Genomic DNA, 26,829 nt, shown 5'->3' with positions numbered 1-26,829 from the left:
CTCCTGGTGCAAACATTAAAGCAGTTCAGCTTGGTTTGTCGGCTTGTGATCATCCATCTTTCTCTTGATTATATTCCAGAGGTTTTCACAAAGTAACTCATCCTTTTTAGGTGGTCTCTTATTTTTTTTCCAGAGCTGTATACTGATTAACATGCACTGCTGCAATCACATGAATTAATATTGCATCAACCTACAGCATACAATATGTGTAACTGTGCAGTTAAGCAGCCTGTTCAATGGTAAAGAGATTGCCAGGGCTGTGATGATGTGTGTGTTCATGACAGGTTGGAGTTGATGAGGTGAAATCTCCACAGGCTGTTGATTACAAACCAAAGGGGGCTTTGAAGATTGATAAAGCTTGTAGACCCTAAGTCATGCTGTGCTGCAGGGATGGATTACTGATTGGGCTAGTGCCCAGAGACCTCTGACTGCCACGGGCCTTGGAGTGGGTTCGGGTGGGCATAGTAAAAAAAGATAAAAAAGATGAAAAACAGAGACATTTACATTACATAAAAATAATAATAAAATATTTTGATATAATATGTTTTGGTGAAATGTAGGCTGTTTAATAATATTATTGAGAGCTATTTAAAGCATAGCTAACTAGCTAACTAGTTCTTAGGACATTGCCTTACCTGACAGTCTCACATGCACCCAATGCACTGGCTTCACCATAGCTTTAAACTCACCATAACTGAGCCTTTTTCTCTCAGTAAGGATGTTCTGGTGTAGGTTTCTCTTCACACTGTGGTAAAAGAAGTTGTATAGATATTGGGTTTATGTTTTTTAATGTAGTGTCTTTAAACAAAAGCTCTATCTGGACGAAATTAAATTTACTCAGTTATTTTATTCTATTCCAGACCAACCTTTTCTGTGTTTTTCTTTTTTGTCCTCTGAGAAACATTCAGGCTGAATTACCTACCGGTACAGTTTTTCTTTGATAATTATAGTCCCGGATTTAAACCACTGTGCTTTTTCAGACAGAAAAAAAGTTTTTTGGCCGCTCGTGTGTGCTTTATTTAGTCTCTGAGCTCTCTGAGCTCATATATGGATATTAAACAGATTCTGAATAGCTGGAGAACAACTTATCTTTTTAAACTAAAAACTAAACTGACTGTTGTTGAAACATCTTTTACTGCTTGAACACTGATGTTGTGAATGGATGGATGGATGGATGGATGGATGGATGGATGGTAGGGTAGATAAATGAATGGATGGATGGTGATAGATAGATAGATAGATAGATAGATAGATAGATAGATAGATAGATAGATAGATAGATAGATAGATAGATAGATAGATAGATACATAGAAATAGATAATGTGAACCCAGTTAAACAAATTTGTTATATTAGATTTCCTCAGTACATAAATGACCAAGTTTAATATTTAAATGTCTCATTTAACATGTTTATATATTCTCTTTCAAACGTCCAAGCACCACTGCATTAACGTTAAGCAAGTTTATAGTGAAGTGTTGTGATTCATTGAATATGATTATGCAACAGTATCAATTAAACATGAAAAAACTTAGGTTGAATTTATTACAGTCTGGATACCAAAGGTTTATCACTTAAGATGTGTGTAATTATTTTTACAGGAAATTCCCCTGAGAAACTAATCAAATATTCATATTACGTCCTTTTCCTGTCACTTCTTAGCCTTCATGTTTTTTTCCCCTCTTTTGTTTGTTTTCCTATCTATATATTGTAGCTCTGCCCCCTCATTATCTGCCCCCAGGTGTTTCTTGTTTCCTGTTCCCTCCATGTGTACTGTATTTAAGTCCCTTATGATTTCAGTGTTAGGTTTTCTGGTCTTGTGAGTGTTCAATGTTAGTCAGGTTGCTGTTTCCTTTGTTTTCTGTTTTGTTAGTTTATTCAGTGTTACTCCAGTAGTCCTGTCTGTAGGAATTACATATCTGCCTTGCGTCATCCCTGCTGCAATTCCTGACAATTCTATATGACACTAACAATTAACAACCAATACACTTTACACTTTTGCTCTACTGACATTTTAAACCACTTTAAATACATTTGCAAAGTTAAGCATCCAACCCACACACAGCTACATACATACATGCATACATATATATATACACACATACAGCTACACACATACATACACAGTCTTATACTCTAAGCAGAAGTATGCTTTTGCCCTAACTTGTCGGGGTCATGGTGTGCAGAACTCGAGATGTTCTCTTGCAGTTATATAAAGCACAGAACGAGCCATCCCATAGGAATTCATACAGACACACACACATACACACACACACACATACATATACAGACTGTCTTGTCGAAAGAACACCTCACACTCCAGCCTGGAGATACCACTGCGCCCAAGAGCTTTTGTGGGGCTGTAAGAATTGATTAATTAGTGATGAGGAATGGGTAGGTGTGGATGTGTGTGTGGGTGGGTGGAGTGCAGAGGTGATTAATTAGTCATTAGATAGTGGGAAGAACGTCTCGTTATCAGAAAACCAAATGTTCATGTAACTCTTAACGCATTGCTTTAAGATGCTTCAGGATTGCCACTGCCCCTCACCTGAGCTGTGGAGATGTTTGGGTGCTCAGGGATGCAAAATCGAGCGTGTTTTAATTGCTGTTGTTCTTTTCAGCCACACAAAAAGCTCCAATTAACACCTTCCAGTCTTTAGACATAGTTTATTATTAGTGAACAGAAGTACTGTTCTTCTAAACAATCTGAGGAGATTTCTGTTAAACATGTGATTAGAATGTAGAATGTGATAGTTTCCAAGGCATGCAGTACAGCTAAATATGTATGCATTACATATATATATATATATATTCCCTGTTTAAATATGTAACCAGTGTTGTAAGCATGTAGTCCCAACTTTAGTACTGTTGCACAGGGTAGTGTAATCTGATTGACAATAAAGGGGCTAACAGTTTTCTTTGTACCAATGCTGGAGGATTGAGGTTTTTCAATTTACAAATATATAATATATAAAAATTAAAATAAAACTCCATTCTGGATCCAGAGCCTGTTTGATTAGAATGTAAGTCGCTTCATATGTTGTGACCAATTAATGTATAAAAAACATGGATGCCGGGGTTATATTCTATTCTGTTTTGTGTAAATGAAGCCAAAAATTGCCAGCAATGTTGTCAAATTTGCAACCAATAGAAACCGCAGCTTCTGCGGTTTCTATTGGTTGCAAATTTGACAACATGGCTGGCAATTTTTGACATCAGAGTGTGATTACTGTTTTTACACATGCCCAAACAAATCGCACCATGAGAGAAACCAAATCTCAATCAAAGAGTCTGATATAACCTCACTAAAAAGAGCGAGTGTAAATGTTTAGTTTATTATTTAAGCAAAAGAGTCAATAAACTTTATCCAGATGGTATGTTATATATATATATATATATATATATATATATATATATATATATATATATATATATATATATATTTCTTTTTAAAGAAAATTTTAAAAGAAATGGATGTTCCAATGACAATGTGTTTGTATTCATAGTTATAATAATAATAATAATAATAATAATTATGATTATTATTATTAGTAGTAGTAGTAGTAATATATAAAATATGTTGCTCTTTACAAGAGTATAAATGAATTGAACTTTTATTATTATTATTATTATTATTTATGTATTTATTTTTTCAGTTGTTTCTGGGACAGTATATTGTCCAAACTAAAATATTTTGCCGATTTTAGTTTAATTTAGGCCTTTGCTTCCTGTAAATCTGAATTCTTATTTAAAGCATCTAATCCAGATGAGAAGAGAGAGTGATAATCAAGCAGGAGAACAGTATAGATGAATGAGAAACTGTGATCAGGTGCCAGTCTGTGGTCTGTCTAGTCTAAAAAAAGACTTGTTTGACCTATATGCAGGGTTGGAATATGTCTGTTAATGTTCTATTATGCTATGATTGTACAAAAAGATCCATTATTGAGAAGTTTAGTTTGTTGTGAACTGTTCAGAGGTGAGCAGCAACTACAAAAAACTGAAACTTGCTTCCTACGTAACATAACTGCATGTCAATTTATGGTATTGTATGTATGTATGTTTTTTATTTATGATGATGCTGGCTAAACTTAGTATATACACGCATTTAAGATTTTTCATTTAGGTAATGCATTTTGATGATTTTTTTTAATAGGTTAGCTTAAGCTGCTTAAAACTTTTGACAAATTGATTTGCTAATTTAAATGCTTGTAAGTGATTAATATTAATAAAGCTTCTATATATATATGTGCTAAATGTTGCACCATTAGGAAGTTAATGGCAGGTTAATTACAGACAGAGTCCAGAACAGAGACTCTCCCGAAGGAGCTCAGGCGACCAGCTGTGCATGAGAGTCAGAAAACAGCTGTAATTTAAACACTGACTAACTGTCCACTATCCAGACCTACTATACACATTATTCACCCTGTAGAAAATACAGTATGGAAAATAAAAAATAAAAAATTTATTTGCTTTGACTTTTATTTTATTGCAGGCAGTAAAAACCTAAGATATTAAATGTTTTCTAATTTTTGTTCATTTTCAGGCTGTGGCCAATTTGCTCTGGTTCAGAGACCACTTCAGTTTCTGAATCCTTTTTCTGATTTTGCTACTGCGACAACAAATAACAGAATATTGTTATTTACAGCCTTTATTTGCAGAAAATGTAAAATGGCTGAAATAACAAAAGAGATGCAGAGCTTTCAGACCTAAAATAATGCAATTCAAAAGGTTTTAAGAGTTCAGAAATCAATATTAGATGGAATAACTCTGGCTTTTAATCATAGTTTTCATACATCTTGGCATGTTCTCCTCCACTAGTCTTACACACTGCTTTTGGACAACTTTATGCCTGCAGTCCTGGTGCAAATATTCAAGCAGTTCAGTTTGGTTTGATGGTTTGTGATCATCCATCTTCCTCTTGACTATATTGCAAAAGGTTTTCATTTGGTAAAATCAAATAAACTCATGATTCTTAAGTGATCTCTTATTTTTTCCAGAGCTGTAGATGCGGAAACATCTGGATCAGTAGTGGCAGTGAGAAGGCGGGACTAAAACAGACATGATTAAAGCTGTAAAAATTCACGCACAGAATGTGTGGCAAATTAAGAAGCCAATGCTGGTATGAAATCAATTAGAAATCCAGACCAAATGTGTCCTCAAAAAAAGGCATGTCTGTAAAGGGAGGATTTATGGTCAAAGCGGATTTGAAAATGATCTTATCAGGAGGAAAATAGATGATCACAAGCCATCAAACCAAACTGAACTGCTTGAATTTTGTACCAGGAGTAAAGGCATAATGTTATCCAAAAGCAGTGTGTAAGACTGGTGGAGGAGAACATGATGCCAAGATGCATGAAAACTGTGATTAAAAACCAGGGTTATTCCACCAAATATTGATTTCTCAACTGATTTTTAAAACTTTATGAATATTAATTTGTTTTCTTTGTATTATTTGAAGTCTGAAAGTTGTGCATCTTTTTTGTCATTTTAGCCATTTCTCATTTTCTGTTAATAAATGCTCTAAATGACAATATTTCTATTTGGAATTTGGGAGAAATGTTGTCTGTAGTTTATAGAATAAAACAACAATGTTCATTTTACTCAAACATATACCTATAAATAGCAAAATCAGAGAATCTGATTCAGAAACTGAAGTGGTCTGCAGTATAATAGCTCTTGGAGCATTTATTCTCATCTGTAAGAGTTAGGAATTCACTATATTATTATCTATTGGCTTCAGGGCTTCAGCTGCAACCATTAACAAAGATGGATGTGAACTCTGGAGGCATGTTGTCCCGTATGGTTTGTGAAGGAATGTGGGCTATTTTAGGCACTGACACAAACTGTATTCATTAAATATGAGACATATAACCTACATGACTCCACATTTAAGCCCACCTAATAACACACCACTGTGTGTGTAAGTGTGTGTGTGTGTGTGTGTGAATCTATGAGGCAGACTGGCAGGCAGATGTTCATTAGTATGTTGTGTGGCAGTGGCACATTCTGCCGTCCTCAGAGTCTCTTTAATTAATCGTCCTCAAACATACACACTCAGCGGGACTGCTGCTGTCAGTGACGTGTGTGTGGGAGGGCAGGTAGGTGGATTTTTTTGGCGTAAAATTGTCAGAGAGACATAAAGTTGTTTCAGCAACAAATAGTTCCAGTCTGGATCCTGACAATAGAATACACAAGCTCTCAGCACAGCTGGCTTCAAGCGTACTGAAGTGTGTTATGCTAATGCTGTCTGTCTCTCTGTGTGAATGTATATGAATAATATGGTTGCATGTTGAGTAAGGTCACCAGGAGCAGACAGAATATGTTTATTCTCACCTTGCTGACAATGTTAATGTTGAATATGAAGAATATGAAGGAGTTTTGTCTTATAGTGTATTGTGTTCATTTTTATTTAAAAAAGTAATTAGTATATTTTGTCTTAATCAATATTTAGAATGATCAATATGTTATCCACTGTACTTTATGATCTCTGGATAATTCTTTAAAGTGATTCATATGAAACAATGAGTAAATTTTGCTATTATATGTTTGAGTAAAATGAACATTGTTGTTTTATTCTATAAACTACAGACAACATTTCTCCCAAATTCCAAATAAAAAAATATTGTCATTTAGAGCATTTATTTGCAGAAAATGAGAAATGGCTGAAATAAAAAAAAAAGATGCAGAGCTTTCAGACCTGAAATAATGCAAAGAAAACAAGTTCATATTCATAAAGTTTTTAAGAGATCAGAAATCAATATTTGGTGGAATAAACCTGGTTTTTAATCACAATTAAAAAACGCATCTTGGCATGTTCTCCTCCACCAGTCTTACACACTGCTTTTGGTTAAAAATTCAAGCAGTTCAGTTTGGTTTGATGACTTGTGATCATCTATCTTCATCTTGATTATATTCCAGAGGTTTTCAATTTGGTAAAATCAAAGGAGTCTCTTATTATGTTCAGTATTTTTTCTCTGATAAATAAAATCATGGGAGAGTCCTATAAAATAAACTTTCCAGCATTTAAACAGTAAATTTCAGCATGAGTCCTGTAAAGTTAAACTGTTTCCTGCACTGAAAACACCTTTTCCTTGAGCCAGTTACAAAGGAAAAAAGCTGTGGAGCCAAACCCAAACCCCTAATCAGAAAAAGTATAGACAGTATAGAAAATGTCTAAAAAAAAAAGTCATGTTTTATCTGATCAGCTTCAGTTTATTTATTAATATACATCAATTCCAGCTTCCTAAACATTCCAGAAAAGTTGGGATGGTAAAACATGCATGACTTCGTAATGTTAACATTGTCATTCCTTTTCATAACACCTATTGTTCTGGCACGAAGAATAACAAGTGTTGAAGTGTTTCAGGTGTTATTTTTTTTTCAGTTCTTTCTGCATACACCATTTAAGGTATAACACTATAGGGTGTTAAGGGGTGTGATTAAAGTCTATAATAGCCACTGAAATACTATGTCTAATTTTCTAACAAGTGCAAGTTAGTTTGTGATTTAGAGTGTAGTATGTAATTTGTATTTCTACAGAGCATCATGGCACCACAATTTCTGTAGCTCTCAAAACATATGTTTAGGGGTCTGAGGTGGGAGCAGGATGTGAAGATGTTTTTAACTGGCATAATCATCAATATGCAATCACCTTTGCAGTCTTTATGACCTTGAATTCATTTTTTAGACTGGAAGCAGAATTCAAAGTCCAAATTTTTGCTTTTAATTTCCTAAGGATAAAATATATAATCATAATTATCTAATGATATTTATTTACACATCAGTTGATTCTCTACAATGGCTTCACACTTTATACCTGAATATCAAAATTACCTTTGCAACACTTAAAGCAGCACTAGGTAGGATTTCCTTGATTTTTGATCTTTTTAAAGAAGTAAAATTACAGCTTGAAACTCACTGCAGCGCTGCATTGAGGTGTAATAGGAGGAATAACGGTGCTCTCGTGACTGTGCCGGAGCTCCTCTGAGCTCAAACCAGACTCTGTAAATTTTCCGAGGCGGCCGCGACCAACTCTCGCGAGAACTGCGACCTGCTTTCCGACCTTTAGTTCTAACAGTTCTACAAGGACTACTGGTTCATTCTTTACAAACTAACATACAGACACTCTGACAGAAGCTGGAAAGAGACCGAATATGTCTGTGAAAGCCAGAAAACGAGAAAGAGAAACTAATCTGCCTGAAACATTTATTACACTCTACAACTGTAGGGGGAGCCCACGAGCACAAAATCTCAATCCTACCTAGTGGAGATTTAAAGTTGCTATTTACAATTCTGGAGAATGACTGCTGATATTTGAACACTGTATCAAAACCCACACATTCCTCTCCTTAGTGATCCTTAAATGAATGCATGTTAAAGAGCACACAATATATTTACTCAAAAAGGAATGGGAAAAAATAGCAAGACATCTTAGAAAAAATATTATTAAAGAAAATCTAAGGATTTACAAAAACAAATATATAGCTGATAAAAACAGCAAAAGCAAACCGCCTCGACTTTTTTCACCTCCTCGACCTGAGCATGAACTTCAGACCAGCTGTTTTTCAAGAATACACTACTGCAACAAAATGAAATTTACATTTTATTATTGCATATGATATGGTAAGGCACACCCCTAACTGAGAAATTAAAAAATACAATAATTTTATCAGATTTGTAACAGAAGTCAATGATCCAGAATGTCATGACACTACAAATATCTCCATATATCCAGGATTAAAGTAATATAAATGAAATTGGACAGATATAATCTCTCTCTAGTAGATTTATAATGGGAATTGAGAAAAGTGTACATTTTTCTTTTCTTTTCTAAAAACAGCAAAAAAGTAATACCCTCACTGATGTGATAATTAGGGGTGGGTGATATGGCAAAATATTATTATTCAGGGTATAATATTGTTTACGATATTCAAAAATGTTAATATTTCCCTTATACCCACATATTCATAAACTCTTACTATCAAAAGTGGTAAAGCAATGATGAACACTGTTGTATTGTGCTTAGCTTGCTTGATTGTGTTTGTGTGTGTGTGAGTGTGTGTGTGTGTGTGTTTGTTTGTGAGTGTGTATGTGTGTATGAGGGGGTGGATTGGGAGGGTGGTCTCGGAGGTGGAATGAATGAATTAATGAATGTCCTTCTCTGATAGACTTCAGCCTGTAATTGGGTGTACTTGAGTTCAGGGCTGATGTACAGTTTGCCTCTCAGTTCCAACAAAATTAGCAACTCGTCCTTTTCTAATGAGATCCCTGAGAACCCTTGGCGTCAAGAGAAGACAGCAAGTCAGCATTCTGCAATAACACACATCAACACACAGTAGGGGACAGCGAGATCGCTGATCCCAAAATAGGAGGCTGCTTATCAAGGGCATGACTGTTTACCCACTTCAGCAAATGAATGTTTGAATTAATACCTTATACACTCATCGTCAAAGAAATAAAAAAAAATGTCAAAAGGGAAGTATTGGATTGGATTGTAATGCTATTCAGAAGGAGTCTACCATGGACAATAAATGCATCCATAAACATTTAGACTGATACAGGCGTCTATTACTCTTATTTATTGAGCTACATATCGTCACTGACTAATAAAAAACAAGTAACTCCAAAACAGCAACTTTACAGGAAAGAGAAAAAACCTTCTAAACTTTCAGTGGAAGTCAATGTAAAAGAGTTTATTTCAGGTCATTGTGAAGTATTTCTATTGGTCTATTCATTAAAAAAAAATTGGCACAGTGTAAGAGACAGTTTGTTTGTTCAAATTATGTAGTAAACTAAAAATCAACAAAAATAGAGATACTTGGTTTTCATTGGACAGCGACAATATGTAGTGCAGCATGTGTAACACATATGTATGGCAACATTCTAGATGTCTCTAGAAATTCACAGAAAAAGATCCTGCAATAATCCATCCTACCTGTATGTATATAAACGGCGCCTTCCTCACCAACAACAATGAAACCTCATATTTGAGAGACGACTCATAGCTTTATAAAGGGAAATGGATGAGTTAGCAGCTCATATGTGGAGCATATTTTGCTGGAGTGGAGAGTAAACAGCTGCTCTGAAGTTCATGCTCAGGTTAAGGAGGAGAAAAAAGGCCAGGTGGTTTGCTTTTGCTGTTTTTGCTTGTTTCAGCTTTAGCTTCACAGCTGCACCAAGAGATGTGTGAGAACGAGAGAGAAGCATGTAGCGCATGCAGAAAAGCTGCATGTCCATGGTTTGGATATGTATCCGATTTAGGAACAAAACAGATTTTGCACATTCACACACCCACGAAAAAATCAGATCAGATCTGAGTCACATCGAGCAAAAAATCTGATTTGAGTCACTTCAGCCTGGTAATGTAAGCATAGCCAAACTGCCTCTAATAAAGACCAAAAGTGATCTGACATCAAATGAAATTGCACTCTGGATGTAGGAAGCGTGACAACAAACCTCTGATTTTGGCACTGACCACAATGCTTTCCTATACTTTAAGCAAAAATCACAAAATAATGCTTCTCAAGCAGCACTGTTCAGTGGTCGTGTCACCCAGCATTAATCATTAGCCGCAAACGAAAAGTCGTCGTCATCTGGCGCAGCAGAAGGAGCTTCCCTTAAATTATACAGCAGCAGTTCTAGTTACAAACCCAGCCAACTACAGCTGACTTATTACCGCCCAGTAAAGAGCATACTCTGAGACTGGTGAGTCTGTGTTGTGTGTACTTATCAGTGTGTGTGTGTGTGTGTGTGTCTGTGTTTTCTGTGCCCTCATTACTGAATATCAGTTCTGTAAGAAATGGAGGACTCACACATGACCATGACTCATTGCCATGGCAACACACTTTTACAGGTCAGCAGACATCCTTGCTAGCGGTCAGATTCTCTCTCCTCTCATTCTCTTTCTCTCTCTCTCTCTCTCTCTTTCGTCTCATGTGCACACACACACACCCACAGCATATGCACAGCCTTAAGAGTGATGAATAAACAGAATGTGAGTTCTGTCTCTGTTCATTTCAGATTTAGAATCACTGTAGCATGAATGATGCTGTTTATATCCTGCAGTAACACACGTTTTGGATGCATTTGTAATATTTTGGAACATTGAAATACTGGTAATTAAGGCATTAGGACAGTGTTACATTATTGGTTCAGTACTTTTGGTGTATTGTTGTTTGGAACAGTATCAGTTTGGTCTGGAGCAACATTGTTAATTTGGTTTGATACACTTTAACACTGTTGTTTTGTTACATAGCTACCCTGCTGGTTGGCTAGTAACATGATAGATTTGGTACATCATAACATTAATCTGCAGACCAGATTCTGCAACAGCTTCTACCCCCAAGCCATCAGACTCCTTAACTGCAGAGACTGAACTGATGGTTTTTCTGTACATGCACACACACTCTTACCCCACTTACCCCAGAAAATGGAAAGCACTAAAAACCCTACTACCTCACTGGACTCTATTGCACACTGTGTAATAGAGTAATTACTACCTCACCTGGTCTTTTTTGCACACTGCAAAATTTGCACACTGTCTTGTTATTTATTATTCTTTGTCTGTATTGTGTTGTTTTGTCTGTCTGCACTTTTGTACTGTTGCACTATTGTTCTGTCTACACTGTGTTTATGTGCACCATGGTCCTTGGAGGAACGTTGTTTCGTTTCACTGTGTACTCTGTATATAGCTGAAATGACAATAAAAACCACTTTGACTTTGACTTAATGATATACAGCTCTGGAAGAAAACCTTTAAAATTATGAGTTTCTTTGATTTTACCAAAATTAAAACCTCTGGAATATAATCAAGAGGAAGATGGATGATCACAAGCCATCAAACCAAACTGAACTGCTTGAATTTTTGCACCAGGAGTAAAGCAGCATAAAGTTATCCAAAAGCAGTGTGTAAGACTGGTGGAGAAGAACATGCCAAGATGCATGAAAACTGTGACTAAAACCAGGGATATTCCACCAAATATTGATTTCTGAGCATATTCCTAAAACCTTATGTTTTCTTTGCATTATTTGAGGTCTGAAAGCTCTGCATCTTTTTTATTATTTCAGTAATTTCTCATTTTGTCTAAATAAATGCTCTAAATTTGGTAGAAATATTGTCTGTAGTTTATAGAATAAATCAACAATCTTAATTGTACTCAAACATAAACCTATAAATCGCAAAATCAGAGAAACTGATTTAGAAACTAAAGTGCTCTCTTAATTTTTCCAAAGCTGTATGTGTGTTCTGATGAACATCAAGTCTGTGTCTGTATATGTAGGCATGATGTTTTTCTGCATCTTTGTGTGTGTGTGTGTGTGTGTCTCATCTCAATAGACCTTTTCTGACTGGATAATTTATACTGGCCCCACCCACCTGGGCTCAGTTCCTTCTGCTTGCTGATTTCCTCTGAGCTCCATGCTGCCGTTTGCACTGAGAGATTACATTTGTTTAATTTATTCAGCAGAAGGAGTGTGTGTGTGTGTGTGTGTGTGTGTGTGTGTGTTTATATCTGTGTGTAGACAGATACACTGTTACACAAGATAGCATCATATGTGTGTGTGTGGCTCGTGTGTATGGATACAGAGACGATACTAAAAAGAGGGAAATTCTTACTCATATTATGGGACACATGCCAACACAATCTGTCTTTACAGCAGGAGACTAAGTGAAAGACAGGGTCACACACACACACACACACACACACATATTACCTACTTACACTACAAAGTGGGGCAGCACAAAACAGTTTCGTTAGTAGTTAATACAGGGGGTTGTTGTGTCTATGCTATAATCTATAATCTATGCTAATAGATTTTGGTCAGTCTCTGTTGCCGTGTGCTGTAAACATCGTGACCAATCACAGTTCACAATGAGTAATTTTGTGGGGAATATACAGACAGACCAATAAATATACACACAGAAAAAAATATATTTTACATAAATTTATTACATAAAAATATATTTATTTTCACAGCAGTCATCAGTGGCACACAATGTTACATTGTTTGATTAGTGTGTAGATACAATAGTACATTGTTTCATTGTTTATTTTTGGTACATTGTTACAGTGCAACATTATTACATTGGTAAATTATTGATTGTATGTGTTGTTAAATTGATAAATTCTTGCTTTGTTACATTGTTACACTGGTAAATTCTTGCTTTGTTACATTGTTACACTGGTAAATTCTTGCTTTGTTACATTGTTACACTGGTAAATTCTTGCTTTGTTACATTGTTACACTGGTAAATTCTTGCTTTGTTACATTGTTACACTGGTAAATTCTTGCTTTGTTACATTGTTACACTGGTAAATTCTTGATTAGCTTTATTGCTACACTGGTAAATTCTTGATTAGGTATTTTGTTACACTGGTAAATTCTTGATTTGCTATATGTTACACTGGTAAATATTTGTTTTTTATATTGTTACACTGGTGCATTGGGAAATGTTTGGTTGTGGACATTGATACTTTGATAAATTCTTGCTTTGGTATGCTATTACATTGGTAAATTATTGATTTTCTATATGTTACACTGGTAAGGTCTTGATGTGGTATACTGGTGCAATGTTCGGGAATCGGGAATGTTTGGTTGTGAATATTGATACATTGGTAAATTCTTGATTTGCTTTTTTGTTACACTGGTAAATGTTTGGTTTGCTATATTGTCACACTGGTGCATTGTTGGTTCTTTGAATTACACTGGTTAAGTGCTACATTGTTGGCTTGGTACAAAAATGTAATAATGATGGAAAAATGCTGTTGTACAACAAATTGTAATATTAATACCGAACATAAAAATTTGCTGCATAATTATTATTATTGGTGATGATAATAATGGGCTTTTTGTGTTTTACCTGTGATAGGCACAGCACTCTTGTCATGCGAGTTCATGAGAATATTTCATTCTCGTTTACACAGTGTTAAAGCATGAATGGCTGTATGTAGGCTATTGCTTACCCTTGTTGCCCGTGGCCCAGTTGTCAGAACAGATCTGCACCCCTGAGTTCCTGCATACGCTATAGATATATACTCTCACATACACACATCATCCTTCTATAGCACACTATTATATTACCATTTTACCCTTCCTTACAGCTATTTCTTTCAGTTTGCCATTTGTCCTCTGTTTCCTTTCTCACTGACACAAATACACGCACACACACGCACACACACACACACAGAGACAGCATGTAGACGAATCCCCTTTAAAATATGACGCACCTTCTGAAAAGTATCTCTAGAGGGGAGGGACCAAGCCCAGCGTCCTGTTGGCTGGCTGACCCGCGGGAGGAGGAGAGACGTGCAGAGAGAGAAAGAAAAAGAGAGAGAGAGAAGGAGGATAGGAGAGAGAGAGTGAGAGTGAAAAAGCTGTGGGGAGCTGTGTAGTTCACTAATAATAGCACACTAAGAGAGAACACACACACATACACACACACACATTCATACTCATACTCGGGAGTTAAGAGAAGAACCAGCGAATGAATGGACTGAAAGAGAAAGAGAGGGATTGAGAGTGAGAGAGAGCTAGAGAGAGAGAGAGAGAGGGGGAAAAGGAGGTGGAGTGATATATATATATATATATATGGAGGGAGTGAAAAGTTAAAGCAGGTCACCTGTGACTCTGATGAGAGAAAAAGGAAGATGGGATAGCAGCGTTTTTGGACAAAAAAGAGAGGAAACATCACAAGCGTGGATCGGACGGAGACGGAGTGTTTCTTGCACATCCAAGTTGTCTCGTGGGAATCTTTGGGATGTGTGTGTTGTGTTTACTGTGAAGACCTGCTGACTCTGTAGCTTTTCTGTTCGTGAGTGTGTGCTGCTTTGAGGCTGAGTGCTGCCTTGTGTTTATTGTGTGTATTGTGTGTGTGAGAGTGTTAGTGAAGCATGAGAGCATCTGAGAGCATCTGTGGTTGTGTGTGAATGAGTTTTTTTTTCTATTTTTTAATGTGTATGTATGTGATTTGAGTGTGTATGAAATATGAGTGTGTATAAGAGTTTATAAGTGTGTGTGTATGCGTGTAAGTCATGTCCCCGGGACACTCTGTCTCTGATGATGGAGCAGTGTGAGGTCAGCGCAGCCGCAGCCGTCCAGCGCAGCCCCTCTCTGGACAGTGCGGAGCTGGAGTTCGCCCGGGCCGCCCACCGGGGTCACCGTTTGGCCGTGGGTGCCTTTTACGGCTCGCGAGGTTCAGGGACCCAAACTCAGCCAGTCAGTTCTCCAGCCCCCGAGGACGCGGTGCAGCCGGAGGGGAAACCAGGCACTCAGAGAAAATCTCAGCGGGGAAAGTTTCTGGTGTTTTATCTGGACCTGTCCTTTGTCTTCTTGCTAGAGCTGGAGAAGCTGAGGATGGCGCGCGGGTGCCTGTGCTGCGTCAAATACATGATGTTTCTCTTCAACCTGCTCTTCTGGGTGAGTGACCTACAAATACTATACTACATATCTATCTACACACATACAGCTCTGGAAAAAAAAAAAACAAGAGACCACCTAAAATTAGAGTTTCTTTGATTTTACCAAATTGTAAACCTATGGAATATAATTAAGAGGAAGATAGATGATCACAAGCCATCAAACCACCAAACTGAACAGCAGGAATTTTTGCATCAGGAGTAAAGACATAGAGTTATCCAAAAGCAGTGTGTAACACTGGTGTAGGAAAACATGCCAAAATGCATTAAAATATTGTGATTCAAAACCAGGGTTATTTCACCAAATACTGATTTCTGAACTCTTAAAACTTCATAAATATGAACTTGTTTCTTTGCATTTGTTAAGGTCTGAAAGCTCTTCATCTTTTTTGTTATTTCAGCTATTTCTCATGTTCTGCAATTAAATGCTCTAAATGAGCATAATTATATATTTTTTGGAATTTAGGAGAAATGTTGTTTGTAGTTTATAGAATAAAACAACAATGTTCATCTTAATCAAACATATACCTATAAATAGCAAAACCAGAGAAACTGATTCAGAAACTGAAGTGGTCTCTTAACTTTTTTACAGAGCTGTATTTTTGATATACAATATTGTGCAAATGTTTAGGCACCTGTGGGAATTTCAGTAAAGGAAAAGCTTCTTATCTGTGCAGTAAGTGTTTATTAGCTCAGTAAAACACATTACAGCATTACAATAAAAACAAACAGTAATTTTACAAAAAGCAGAGTTTTTACAGCACAGTGTTCCTTAAAACATCTCATAATCTCTCCTTTAAAAGAGTTTAATAGAGTTATTTCTAGTTCTCATCATATTAATCAACACCTGGTTTGGTAAATTACTGGTAAATGTGGTAAATCAGGTGAGCTGCTGCTGGAACTGAACATATCGTTATACACATGCTGGCTGAGGAGCATCCAGGAGAAATCTGAAATCTCTACACTTTGTTCTTCAGCTTGGCTCACAGGATATAACATACTTAGTTAAATATGAGATTTTCATACAGACGTTTTACTGTATGTATGTTTATTTGCATCTTTTCAAATCATATGTGGTGCTTTTTTCAGGTACAAACATGTATATTGCTGAGATAAATGGATTAGTGTATTTTGCTTTGGTGCCTAAAATTCTGAAGTCTTTGAAAGTCTTCAAAACTATTTTTTATATATTTTTTGAAAGCCAGCCGTTTTCCATATTTCAGAGCTGTTTATGATGTGTATGTTTTGCCAATGTCCTGTTGGAACACCCATTTGTTCCCAAGCACAGAAAGGTTAACTGTCTACCTGATGGTTTGAGATTATCATAAATAATTATGAGATAGTCCTCCTTCTTCATTATTCCATTCACATCCTGCAATAAACCTATTGAACTGTCAGCAAAAAAACAGTCCCTGGACATGTTGCTTCCACCACAATACTTAACTGAATTTAATTTAATTAGTTCTAACTAAGGCTGCTTTCACACCATTTATCTTGGATCTACTTAATCATGGTTGTGTTGCTGCAGCCAAAAAAAACACTTTTAGATGGTTTGGATTTTCAGATAAATTACATAAAGTTCAGGCAAGCTGTTGTCACCACTTAAAAAAAACATAAGAAGAAAAAGGTGAAGAATCGGCGGATTTTGGCGGATTGCGCCAAAATCCGAAACGCCTCATTACACTGTAATACACCGTAGTTTTAATGCATCTTCCAAATGAACCCACCCATTATAAGAATAGTTAGGGACCGGCAGGGCCAACAACCAAATGGCAGCAGACATTTGGCAACAAACAACATACCAGAGTAAGCAAGCAGAGAGGGAATACAGAGGAAATTCACAACATGGTAAAAAAGGCAAGGCAACAGAATGATCAAAATACAAAAAAAGGTCAGCAACAAGAGAACAAACAAACAATAGGCAAAAATGAAAAATAGATAAGCAAAAAGGGTCAGTAACAAACGCTCACAACAACAAAGAAAACGCGAGGTAGAAGAGCTAAGTAAATAGATTAAATACTGGGCAAAGAGTGAATGAAAGCAGGGGCTATATATACTGAACAGTCCAGGTGTGAGCAATCTCAGAAGCACGGTGAGCCGGAACGCTGATTCATCACGTGATCCGGCATGTCTGGAGGCATGAGCTCAGGTGTGTCATGGCTAATGGAGTCAGTTGCAGGCATACAGATAGTGATAGGACTGACAGAGGAATATTTGAGTCTTGTGCATGTACTCTACAGGATTCTTTTACAAAAGTGTATCCGAAAAAGTTGGGATGCTCTGTAAAATGTGAATAAAAACACAATTCAATGATGAAAATGACATAAAAGGTGCTGAGTGGTCCAGCAGTCTAAAGCGCTGCCACTATGAGCGGGAGATCAAACCCCTGCTCATGCAGCTTTGCCATCAAGCTCACGGCGCTCAGAGGGAGCACAATTGTTACCTTTCTCCCTCCGGGTGGGTAGATGGCGCTCTCTCCCCACATCACTCCTAGGGTGATGTCCGCAGCACAGGGCGTCTGTGAACTCATGTAGCGGAACCGAGTCACTGTGCTTTTCTCCAAGCGCACTGTGATGCTGCTCAGCAATACTGCATCAGCAGCAGCTCGAAAAGAAGCGGTGGCTGACTTCACATGTACCAGAGGAAGCATGTGCTAGTCTTCACCCACCTGGTGTGTTGGGGCATTACTAGTAATAGGGGGAGTCCTAGTAAGTGGGTTGGGTAATTGGCTGTGCTAAAATTGGGGAGAAAATTGGAAAAAATACAAATCAAATTATAAAAAAAATAAATAAATAAGAAAATGACAAATCCTACATTTTCTTTAAAAGGTGTTCACCTTATTTCTGTGTAATACTGTGAAACTGCACAGTTTAACATTTACACTTCTCAGCATAAAATAGCAAACAGCTTGATCATCTTTCATCATCATCTACTCTACATTATTCATTATCATTAAAAGATTCAGAGAGTCTGTACCGTAGAAATCCCTGTACACAAGGCAGCATGCCAAAACCAATATAGGCTACCCAAGATCCCCAGCGCCTCAGGCGGCACTGTATTAATAACAGACATGATTCTCTAATGGAAATCACTGAACAGGATCATAAACACTTCTGTAAGCCATTATCTATGAACACAGGTCATCCCTGCATCCACAAATGTAGACCCAGTTTTATCATTGGATTTGTGCACTTGCACATTAATAAACCATATTATTAATTACAATTAAACTCCTTGTGATGTATTCAGTAGAACAGATGCATTAGAATAGTACAGAATATGTAATTCCACATTTGTTTGTTTGACTACTAAACTAGCCTGTCTGCAGTCCATATCTCTTACCCACTGAAAATATTTGGCATGTTATGAAATGAAAAATATGACAAAAGAGATGACAAACTGTTGAGCAACTGAATACATCAAGCAATAATAGGAAAACATTTCACATTCAGAACTATGGCGGCTGATCTCCTCAGTTCCCATATGCTTACAGGGAGTCGTTGAAAGAAGAGGTGATGCAACACAGTGGTAAACATGCCCCTGTCCCAGCCTTTTTGAAATGTGCTTCTGGGATCGAATGCAAAATAGGAATACATAAGAAAAAATCTATACAATTGCTCTGTTTCATTTGAAGTTTTCTTTTGATGTTCTGGTGTGCATATTTGTCAATTAAAGTGGCAGTCCGTATTATTTTGTTTCTAAACTGAAAGCAGAAGCATTTCTGAGTGGAGAAAAGATAAAATATTAAGTTAAATGGTACCAGTGTACAGAAACATCCATCTCTGCTAAGCCTAATACTGTATATTCATTCTAAAAACGGGGGTGTCAAGTCGCTTTTCGCAGAAGTTCTTCTGGCCACGTACAGCCTCTAAAAGAGGATCCGGCTCAGTTTTACTGAACGCGAGCGGCTGGTGGAGCAATGGTGACTTCAGAAGGGGAAACTCAGAGCTCAGTAGATCATTCACTCATAGTAAAAACAAAGAAACAAAGGAGTGAAGCTTCTGACTGAGCGCTCTCTCTTTCTTTGAGTGAACATAACCTGGAATCGGATTCATTCGCTCTGAAAGGAGACCGCATCACACACGCCCAGATTAAAATGATTCTTCCACATGCTCGGTGCAATTACCCATTCTCACCAGAGAGGGCCCTGAATCCCCTAAATCCCAAAACTTATGGACGTCAACTTTAAAAATTCCTAAGCATCCTAACTTTTGGAAAAAAGGCTTGTATTTAAGACCCCCTAGAGACCTTTAAAATAGTGGCCGATGACTTTTACAGGACTAGATGTTAGTGCTGGGCAGTATATCAGTTCATCCGGTAAACCAGTGTTAATTTCCCCTTGGGTATGCATTAAAAGCACAATTAAATAACACAAATAACATAAATCCTATATTTTCTTTGAAAGGTGTTCACCGCTGTGAAATACTGTAAAACTGCACCGTTTAACAATTACATTTCTCAGCTAGCCAGTTAGCCTAACAAGCTAACACACTGAAGTAGTGCTGAGCGATAAAACGAGAATAAGTATCGCAAAATAAAATGAAAGAAATGTAAGACACAGTCAATAAAAGTTCAATATAACTTCAAAAAAACTCCTTTAAGTTTCTGACAGACTACAGAAACAGCCAATGAGAATAAGAATAGCACCACGCTGAACCAATCATGTGGCTGGAATTAGGTTGGGCAAGGGAGTTATAAAATTAAACTCCCTTATTCTCTCACTTATGAGTAAAAAGATAGATAGATAGATAGATAGATAGATAGATAGATAGATAGATAGATAGATAGATAGATAGATAGATAGATAGATAGATAGATAGATAGACAGACAGACAGACAGACAGACAGACAGACAGACAGATACATACATACTTTGTTTATCCTGAAGAAAATTTAGCAACCACACAATACAATAAGAAACATATTTAAACATAAATTAAAACACAGAAGAATAGAAAATATATAAGGCTATTAAAAAAACATCAAGTGTGACAGTGATTTGATTTATATCAGAATAATTTTTTTCCATTTGCCCAGCCCTACACTGGAGTAACTGTAGCTTAGCTCTGCGGAGTCAAACACTTGCCTCAAACAGCACTTTATCTGAGAACCGCTTTTTATTAAATGTTTATTAAATGTGTTAAATGTTTTAACTGCTAAATGCCAGTAACAGTAATGCAGGGTTAGTTTACACAAAGAAGCACAATGCTTTCTAACTAAAAATGAAAAAATGTACTGCTTTTGTACTGTGCTGCAAAATCTGGGTTATTTCATTGATATTTTTGAAGAAGAGAGAGGGAAAGGATTCAAAGTATCTTCCTCCCACAGATCAAGTCACTTTATCCAGTGTTTATTTCTGTTCTCTCTGAGTTTCTGCACCTTTTCTAGCATACTTTTACACAGCAGGTAAACAGAAGAAACAGAGGCTCAGTGATGTATGCAGGCATTTTTAGTCTTCACAATTTGTCCTCCAGCAAGTTGAAAAGAAAGTTATTGTTTCGCCTGGATGATTTTTACAGCACAACTGACAGACTGAGGATTTCTGTGTGTGTTGGAGGAACATGTGACGTAAAGCGTCATTGTTTTATGCATACAGTACAGGCCAAAAGTTTGGATACACCTTCTCATTCAATGCGTTTTTCTTTATTATTATGGCTATTTACATTGTAGATTCTCACTGAAGGCATCAAAACTATGAATGAACACATGTGTGGTCTCGAGTTTTATGTACTTAACAAAAAAAATGATCTGTCCTCCACAGTCACCGGACCTGAACCCAATCCAGATGGTTTGGGGTGAGCTGGAGCACAGAGTGAAGAAGGCAAAGGAGCAACAAGTGCTAATAAACACCTCTGGGAACTCCTTCCTTCAAAACTGTTGGAAAAAAAAAACATTTCAGGTGGCCACCTCTTGAAGCTCATTGAGAAAATGATGCCAAGAGTGTGCAAAGCAGTAATCAGAGCAAAGGGTGGCTATTTTGAAGAAACTAGAATATAATTGTTTTTTTAGATATTTCACCCTTTTTTGTTAAGTACATAAAACTCCACGTGTTCATTCATAGTTTTAATGCCTTCAGTGAGAATCTACAATGTAAATAGTCATGAAAATAAAGAAAACGCATTAAAAAATTTATAACTGAGTTTAGTCTGTTGCCATTAACAGCTTCTTTTCCATTGGCTTCTGTCACAATCTATTTGCATACTGGGTGTGTCCAACAGTTTCTGACTCACTACACTCACCATCAGTGTGTAGTGATTCCCCCTGGGCTTCCTTAGAAATAAATCAGCTTCCCCTTTAGTTGTAATAACTTGATGTTTTAATTTATGCTAACTCAAATTTTCATTCCCCATTACTTAACTTTTTTAAAGCAACCAGTTTTCTCAATTATTTTTTTAGTAAATTCAACTCAAAAAATTTGAGCAAACCAGCTAACTCAACTTATCTGGTCTTACAGTTTAACAAAAATAAAAAAGTTAAATCAACCTCCCTTTTAGTTGTAATAACTTGATGTTTTAGTTTATGCTAACTAAAGTTTTTATTCCCCATTACTTAACATTTTTAAGGCAACCGGTTTCCTCAATTTTTTTTTAAGTAAATTCAACAAATCAGGGCATAAAGTGTATGTGTATAAGACAGGAAGACAGATTTTGGCACAACACCCGTTATTTTTCTTTCTAAAAAAGTGCTTTCTTAATGCAGACATTAAGGTTATGGATTAAGACCATCAGAAAGGATTTTGGTGCTTTAGTCTGGACCGTGGTTTGCACCTATTTTTTCACACCTGCTTTTGGTTTAAATCAAACTGAAAAGTCTGGACCAAAAGTCAAGACCAAACAACTTAGGTGTGAAAGCACCCTAAGAGTGCTACAGAGGTGTGTTTAAGGGTTTAGTAACAGCAGCTTTTAGTGGCAGCAGCTCAGGAAGCACATCCCATTATAGTACAAACCGGATTTGTTTAATTAGAGTGTCATTTTGCTGAGGTTTGCAGTGAACCTGTCATCTTCTGCTTACACCGTGTCACTGACCTAGTTGAACACTGAGCCTCAGCCTGCAGGACTTTCTGTACCTGATATGTCAGTTCTAGCCTCAAATATTCTGTTACATGGTGTGTTTGTGAGTGTGTGTGTGTGTGTAAGGGTGTTTTCACCCCAGCACTATTTGGTCTGGTTAAAAAACGGACTCTAGTTGGCTTGTGCCCTTAGTGCGGTTCATTTCAGCAGGTGTAAAAACAGCAATTAGACCTGCTAGAGGAGGTCCAGTTCCAAATGAACTCTGGAGCGGTTCGCTTGTGGTGAGACCGTGATCCGGTCTCGATCCGACCCAGATATCAAATATACTGCTTTTATTTAAGCTAAACTGCTGATAAAGTGCAGTTTAGTCTGATATATTAGCCAGATAATGCTAATTACCACAACTATGAACAAACCCTGTCTCTGTTGCTCCATGCTGTTTACACACACGGTCTGTTCTGCATTCACTACATGCAGCCGTGCGACTGGAACACAGAATCTTCTCACTATATTTACTATATATTTACACTATATTTACTGAGTGAGTGAGTGAGTGAGTGAGTGAAAGAAACTCTCACTCTTTTCCTTTTCATATTCTCCTCTTAAAACAATACTGTGTGTGAAAGTAACAAGTAAGATAAAACAATATAAAAAAGGTTATATAGAAATCCAATGTACAGGTGCTGGTCAACGAATTAGAATAATTTGAAATAGTGCAATCATGAAATTCTTTGAATGCATTTTTTGTGCAGAAAGCAAATCAGGTGTTCACCGCACCTGTCCTACTCGTTAGACTAATCACAGAACTCGTTACCTGGAAAAAAATTTGCTCAGCTGAGCTTTCCAAAAGGCCCATTTAGGCCATTTAACTGTGACACTGTTGTTTTATTGAATTAGAATAATGGAGAAACCGTTTCATTGAATTAGAATAAATGCTGGAATTTTTGTTTTCTGTGAAGAGTGTTCACTGTGCAGTATAAAGTCAGGGTTGAGTAGAATTTCTAAGTTGTAAAATCAATCATGGGTAAGCAGCGCGACCTCTCAACCGGAATAGTGGCTCAAATTCAAGCCCTTCGCCAACAAGGCTTGACCCAAACTAAAACTGCTGAGTAGCTCGGCATCAGCCAGTCTTCCGTCTGCAAAGCTCTCAAGAAAAACTGCAGCAAGCGCACCAACTGTTCCGGCGTCCGAAAAACTTCTGCTCGCGACAACAAGCAGCTGAGAAAGATCGCAGTCAGCAACCGGTTCAAGTCCACTTCCGAGCTCACCGACTGGTGGAACAAGCAGACCGGCGCTGACGTCTCCAGATCAACCACTTACCGTCGTCTGCGCGAACTCGGCTTCAAATCTCGCGTTTCAGCAGTAAAACCGATGCTGAACAAGAAACAAATGGAGAAACGGCTGAAGTGGGCCAAAGAACACGGCGAGTGGACTGCTGAAGACTGGCAGAAAGTGGTCTTCAGTGACGAATCACGCTTCTGCATCTCCTTCGGTGACCAAGGTCCTCGTGTCTGGCGTCGTGGTGGCGAAACCTACAACCACGAGTGCGTGAAAAGATCCGTCAAGTTTCCCCAGAGCGTTATGGTCTGGGGATGCATGTCCGCTCGAGGTGTAGGGAAACTCTGCTTCCTCAAGAAGACTGTCAATGCTGCCGTATATCAAGATGTTCTGGAAACGTTCCTGATTCCGACTGTTGAGGAACAGTTCGGCGAAGAAGACTTCATATTTCAACAGGATCTTGCACCGGCTCATGCGGCAAAGTCGACCAAAGATTGGTTCACTAAAAAACAGCTTGAAGTTTTGGCATGGCCGGCCAACTCGCCTGACCTCAATGTCATTGAAAACCTTTGGGCCATCGACAAGCGGAAAATTCGCGACAGAAAGCCTACTACGCTGGACCAACTGAAGCAGAACATCGCCACTGCCTGGGAAGCTGTGAGTGCGGAAACTTGCGACAAGCTGGTCAAATCGATGCCGCGGAGACTTCAGGCAGTCATACAAGCCAAGGGGGCAGCCACAAAATACTGAGAAAGTGATGATTGTAATTATAATAAAAAATATTCTAATTCAATGAAACAGTTTCTCCATTATTCTAATTCAATAAAACAAGAGTGTCACAGTTAAATGGCCTAAATGGGCCTTTTGGAAAGCTCAGCTGAGCAATTTTTTTCCAGGTAACGAGTTCTGTGATTAGTCTAACGAGTAGGACAGGTGCGGTGAACACCTGATTTGCTTTCTGCACAAAAAATGCATTCAAAGAATTTCATGATTGCACTATTTCAAATTATTCTAATTCGTTGACCAGCACCTGTAAAACTGCAATAAGGGCAAAAATTTATGATTAAAAAAATTACTAAAATAATTATTAAAACGAAAAAAAAAAGTGTATAGAAATATATCTTTAGCTGCTTTTTGAAACTTTGTTTATAGTCAAGTGATTCTGTGCCATCCAGTCTACGACATGGAAGCAACAAATTTGACCTATGAAATTAAAGAACACTTACATGTAGAACTAAAAATATTCGAGATCTTAGTTTTAAGATTAATTTCTAGATGATTGGACTTCAACTGGACATTGTACGATGTTACAGATATATTTGATCTCTCTACTCTCTCTACTCAGGTTAACTGTTCACTCTTTTGGCCGTTTGTTACCAGTGTTTTACATCAGATTCAGACATCAGGTCAACACTTGATCCTCATACGTGTAACAAGTGTGTGAGAAAGAGAAGTGAGGATGGAATTCATATTTCATGTGTTTGAAATTAGTGAGCCTGATGGCTCTCTGCTCCATCTTTAATACATGAGTCATAAAGCAGCTGTCCACACTCTCCACACACACACACACACACACTCACAGATGTGAGCTAGAGGAGTTATCTTTGTTGAGTGTGTGTGTGATGTATGTCATTGCAGTAGACTGCTGAATCAGCGCTCTGCAGTCTATACTGAAGCCCTTTTCACTTTACATCATTATTTATTCATCTACAAAGCCAAAGCTCACAGGACTTCCTTCCACTCCTCTCCTCTCTTCTTCTCTTCTCTTCTTCTCTTCTCCTCTCTTCTTTTCTCTTCTCTTCTCTTTTTTTGCTTTTCTATTCTGCTCTTGTCCGCTCTTCTCTTTTCTCTACTTCTCTTTTCTTCTCTGTACCTTTCTGTACTTCTTCTCTTGTCTTCTTTCTGTTTTCCTTCACTTCTCTTCTCTTCTCTCTACTTCTCATTTCTTCTCTTCTCTCTACTTCTCTTTTCCTCTTATCTTCTCTTCTCTTCTCTCCTCTTTTGTTCTCTTCTCTTCCCTTCTCCTGTTCTCTCTACTTGTCTTTTCTTCTCTACTGTTTTTTGTTTCTTGTCTGCTCTTCTCGTTTCTCTATTTCTCTTTTCTTCTCTCTACCTTGCTCTCCTTCTTCTCCTCTCTCGACTTCTTTCTATTTTCTCTCTCTTCTCTTGTCTTTTTTCTTTTCTCTTCTCTTCTCTTCTTTGCTTTTCTTTTCTCTTCTCTTCTCTTCTTTTCTCTCTACTTCTCATTTCGTCTTTTCTCTTATCTCTACTTCTCTTTTCCTCTCTTATCTCTAACTCACTATTTTGCTTCTCATCTCTTCTCCTTCAGTTTTATTTTATCTACCTTGTCTATTCTATTATCTTGTTTTATCTTGTTTTAATGCTCTTCTCGTCTTCCCTCTTCTTTTCTCTTGTCTCGTCTTTCCTTCCATTCTCTTCACTCTACTTCTCTTTTTTCCTCTTCTTTTTTTCCATCTCTTTTCTTCTTGTTCTCCTCTCTGTCTCTTCTCTTCCTTTGCCTTCTTCTCTCCTCACTTGTCTCTGTCTTGCCTCTTTTCTTTCTCCTTTCTTCTCATTTACATTAAACTCTTCTCTTTTCGCAGGTCCTCTCACTGCTAATATGACTATAACAACCTGCCATACATAATCAATCACCAGCTATATCCCACAAACACTTCTGACTGTTACATACATGCACAATGAGTCTGTGTGTTTGTGTGGCTGAGTGTGTGTGATGCTGAGTGTGTGTGTGTGTGTGTGTGTGTATAATGTTTGTGTGAGAAAGAATGAGAAACACGCTTAAAGGAAAATCCTTTCATTGATCCACAGTCAACAGTAGTTGAGCTTTAAATTGAGAGAGCTCATTAGGCTGCTTTCTCCAAAGACCTGCATGATATATTTGGCCCAAGGTGTGTATCTGTGTGTGTGTGTGTGTGTGTGTGTGTGTGTGTGCAGCAGTGATGCAGACTGAATTCTACATTATTGGGGAAGACTGTTTATCATCCCGGCCTGAACCGCGCTCTGATATATCACACTCTTTTGTGTGGAAGGACGAACGAAGGCCGTCGGAACTCTTTCTTTTCTTTGACTGCTGCTTCCTTTTTATCTCTTCTCCTCTCATTTTTTACA

The 26,829-nt window shown here is 37.4% G+C and overlaps 1 protein-coding gene across 2 annotated transcripts in view; it reads left to right on the top strand.

Moving 5' to 3' along the window:
• The window catches only part of tspan9b (tetraspanin 9b), a 54,803-nt gene that overhangs the window by 9,940 nt on the left and 18,034 nt on the right, over window positions 1-26,829 (top strand). Inside the window, exon 2 of one of the 2 annotated variants that reach the window (XM_007252376.4) lies at window positions 15,334-15,413. In XM_007252376.4, the coding sequence (XP_007252438.1) occupies window positions 15,351-15,413 (63 nt within the window). In that variant the 5' untranslated portion in view covers window positions 15,334-15,350. Of the gene's footprint in view, window positions 1-14,579; window positions 15,414-26,829 lie in introns of those variants that run through there. The other variant, XM_007252375.4, reaches the window with a different exon arrangement.

The sequence above is a fragment of the Astyanax mexicanus genome, chromosome 2 (assembly GCF_023375975.1).
Source record: "Astyanax mexicanus isolate ESR-SI-001 chromosome 2, AstMex3_surface, whole genome shotgun sequence".
Classification (NCBI taxonomy): Eukaryota; Metazoa; Chordata; class Actinopteri; order Characiformes; family Acestrorhamphidae; genus Astyanax; species Astyanax mexicanus.
Note: the sequence above shows the minus strand (reverse complement) of the source record. Positions and strands in the feature narration are given on the sequence as shown.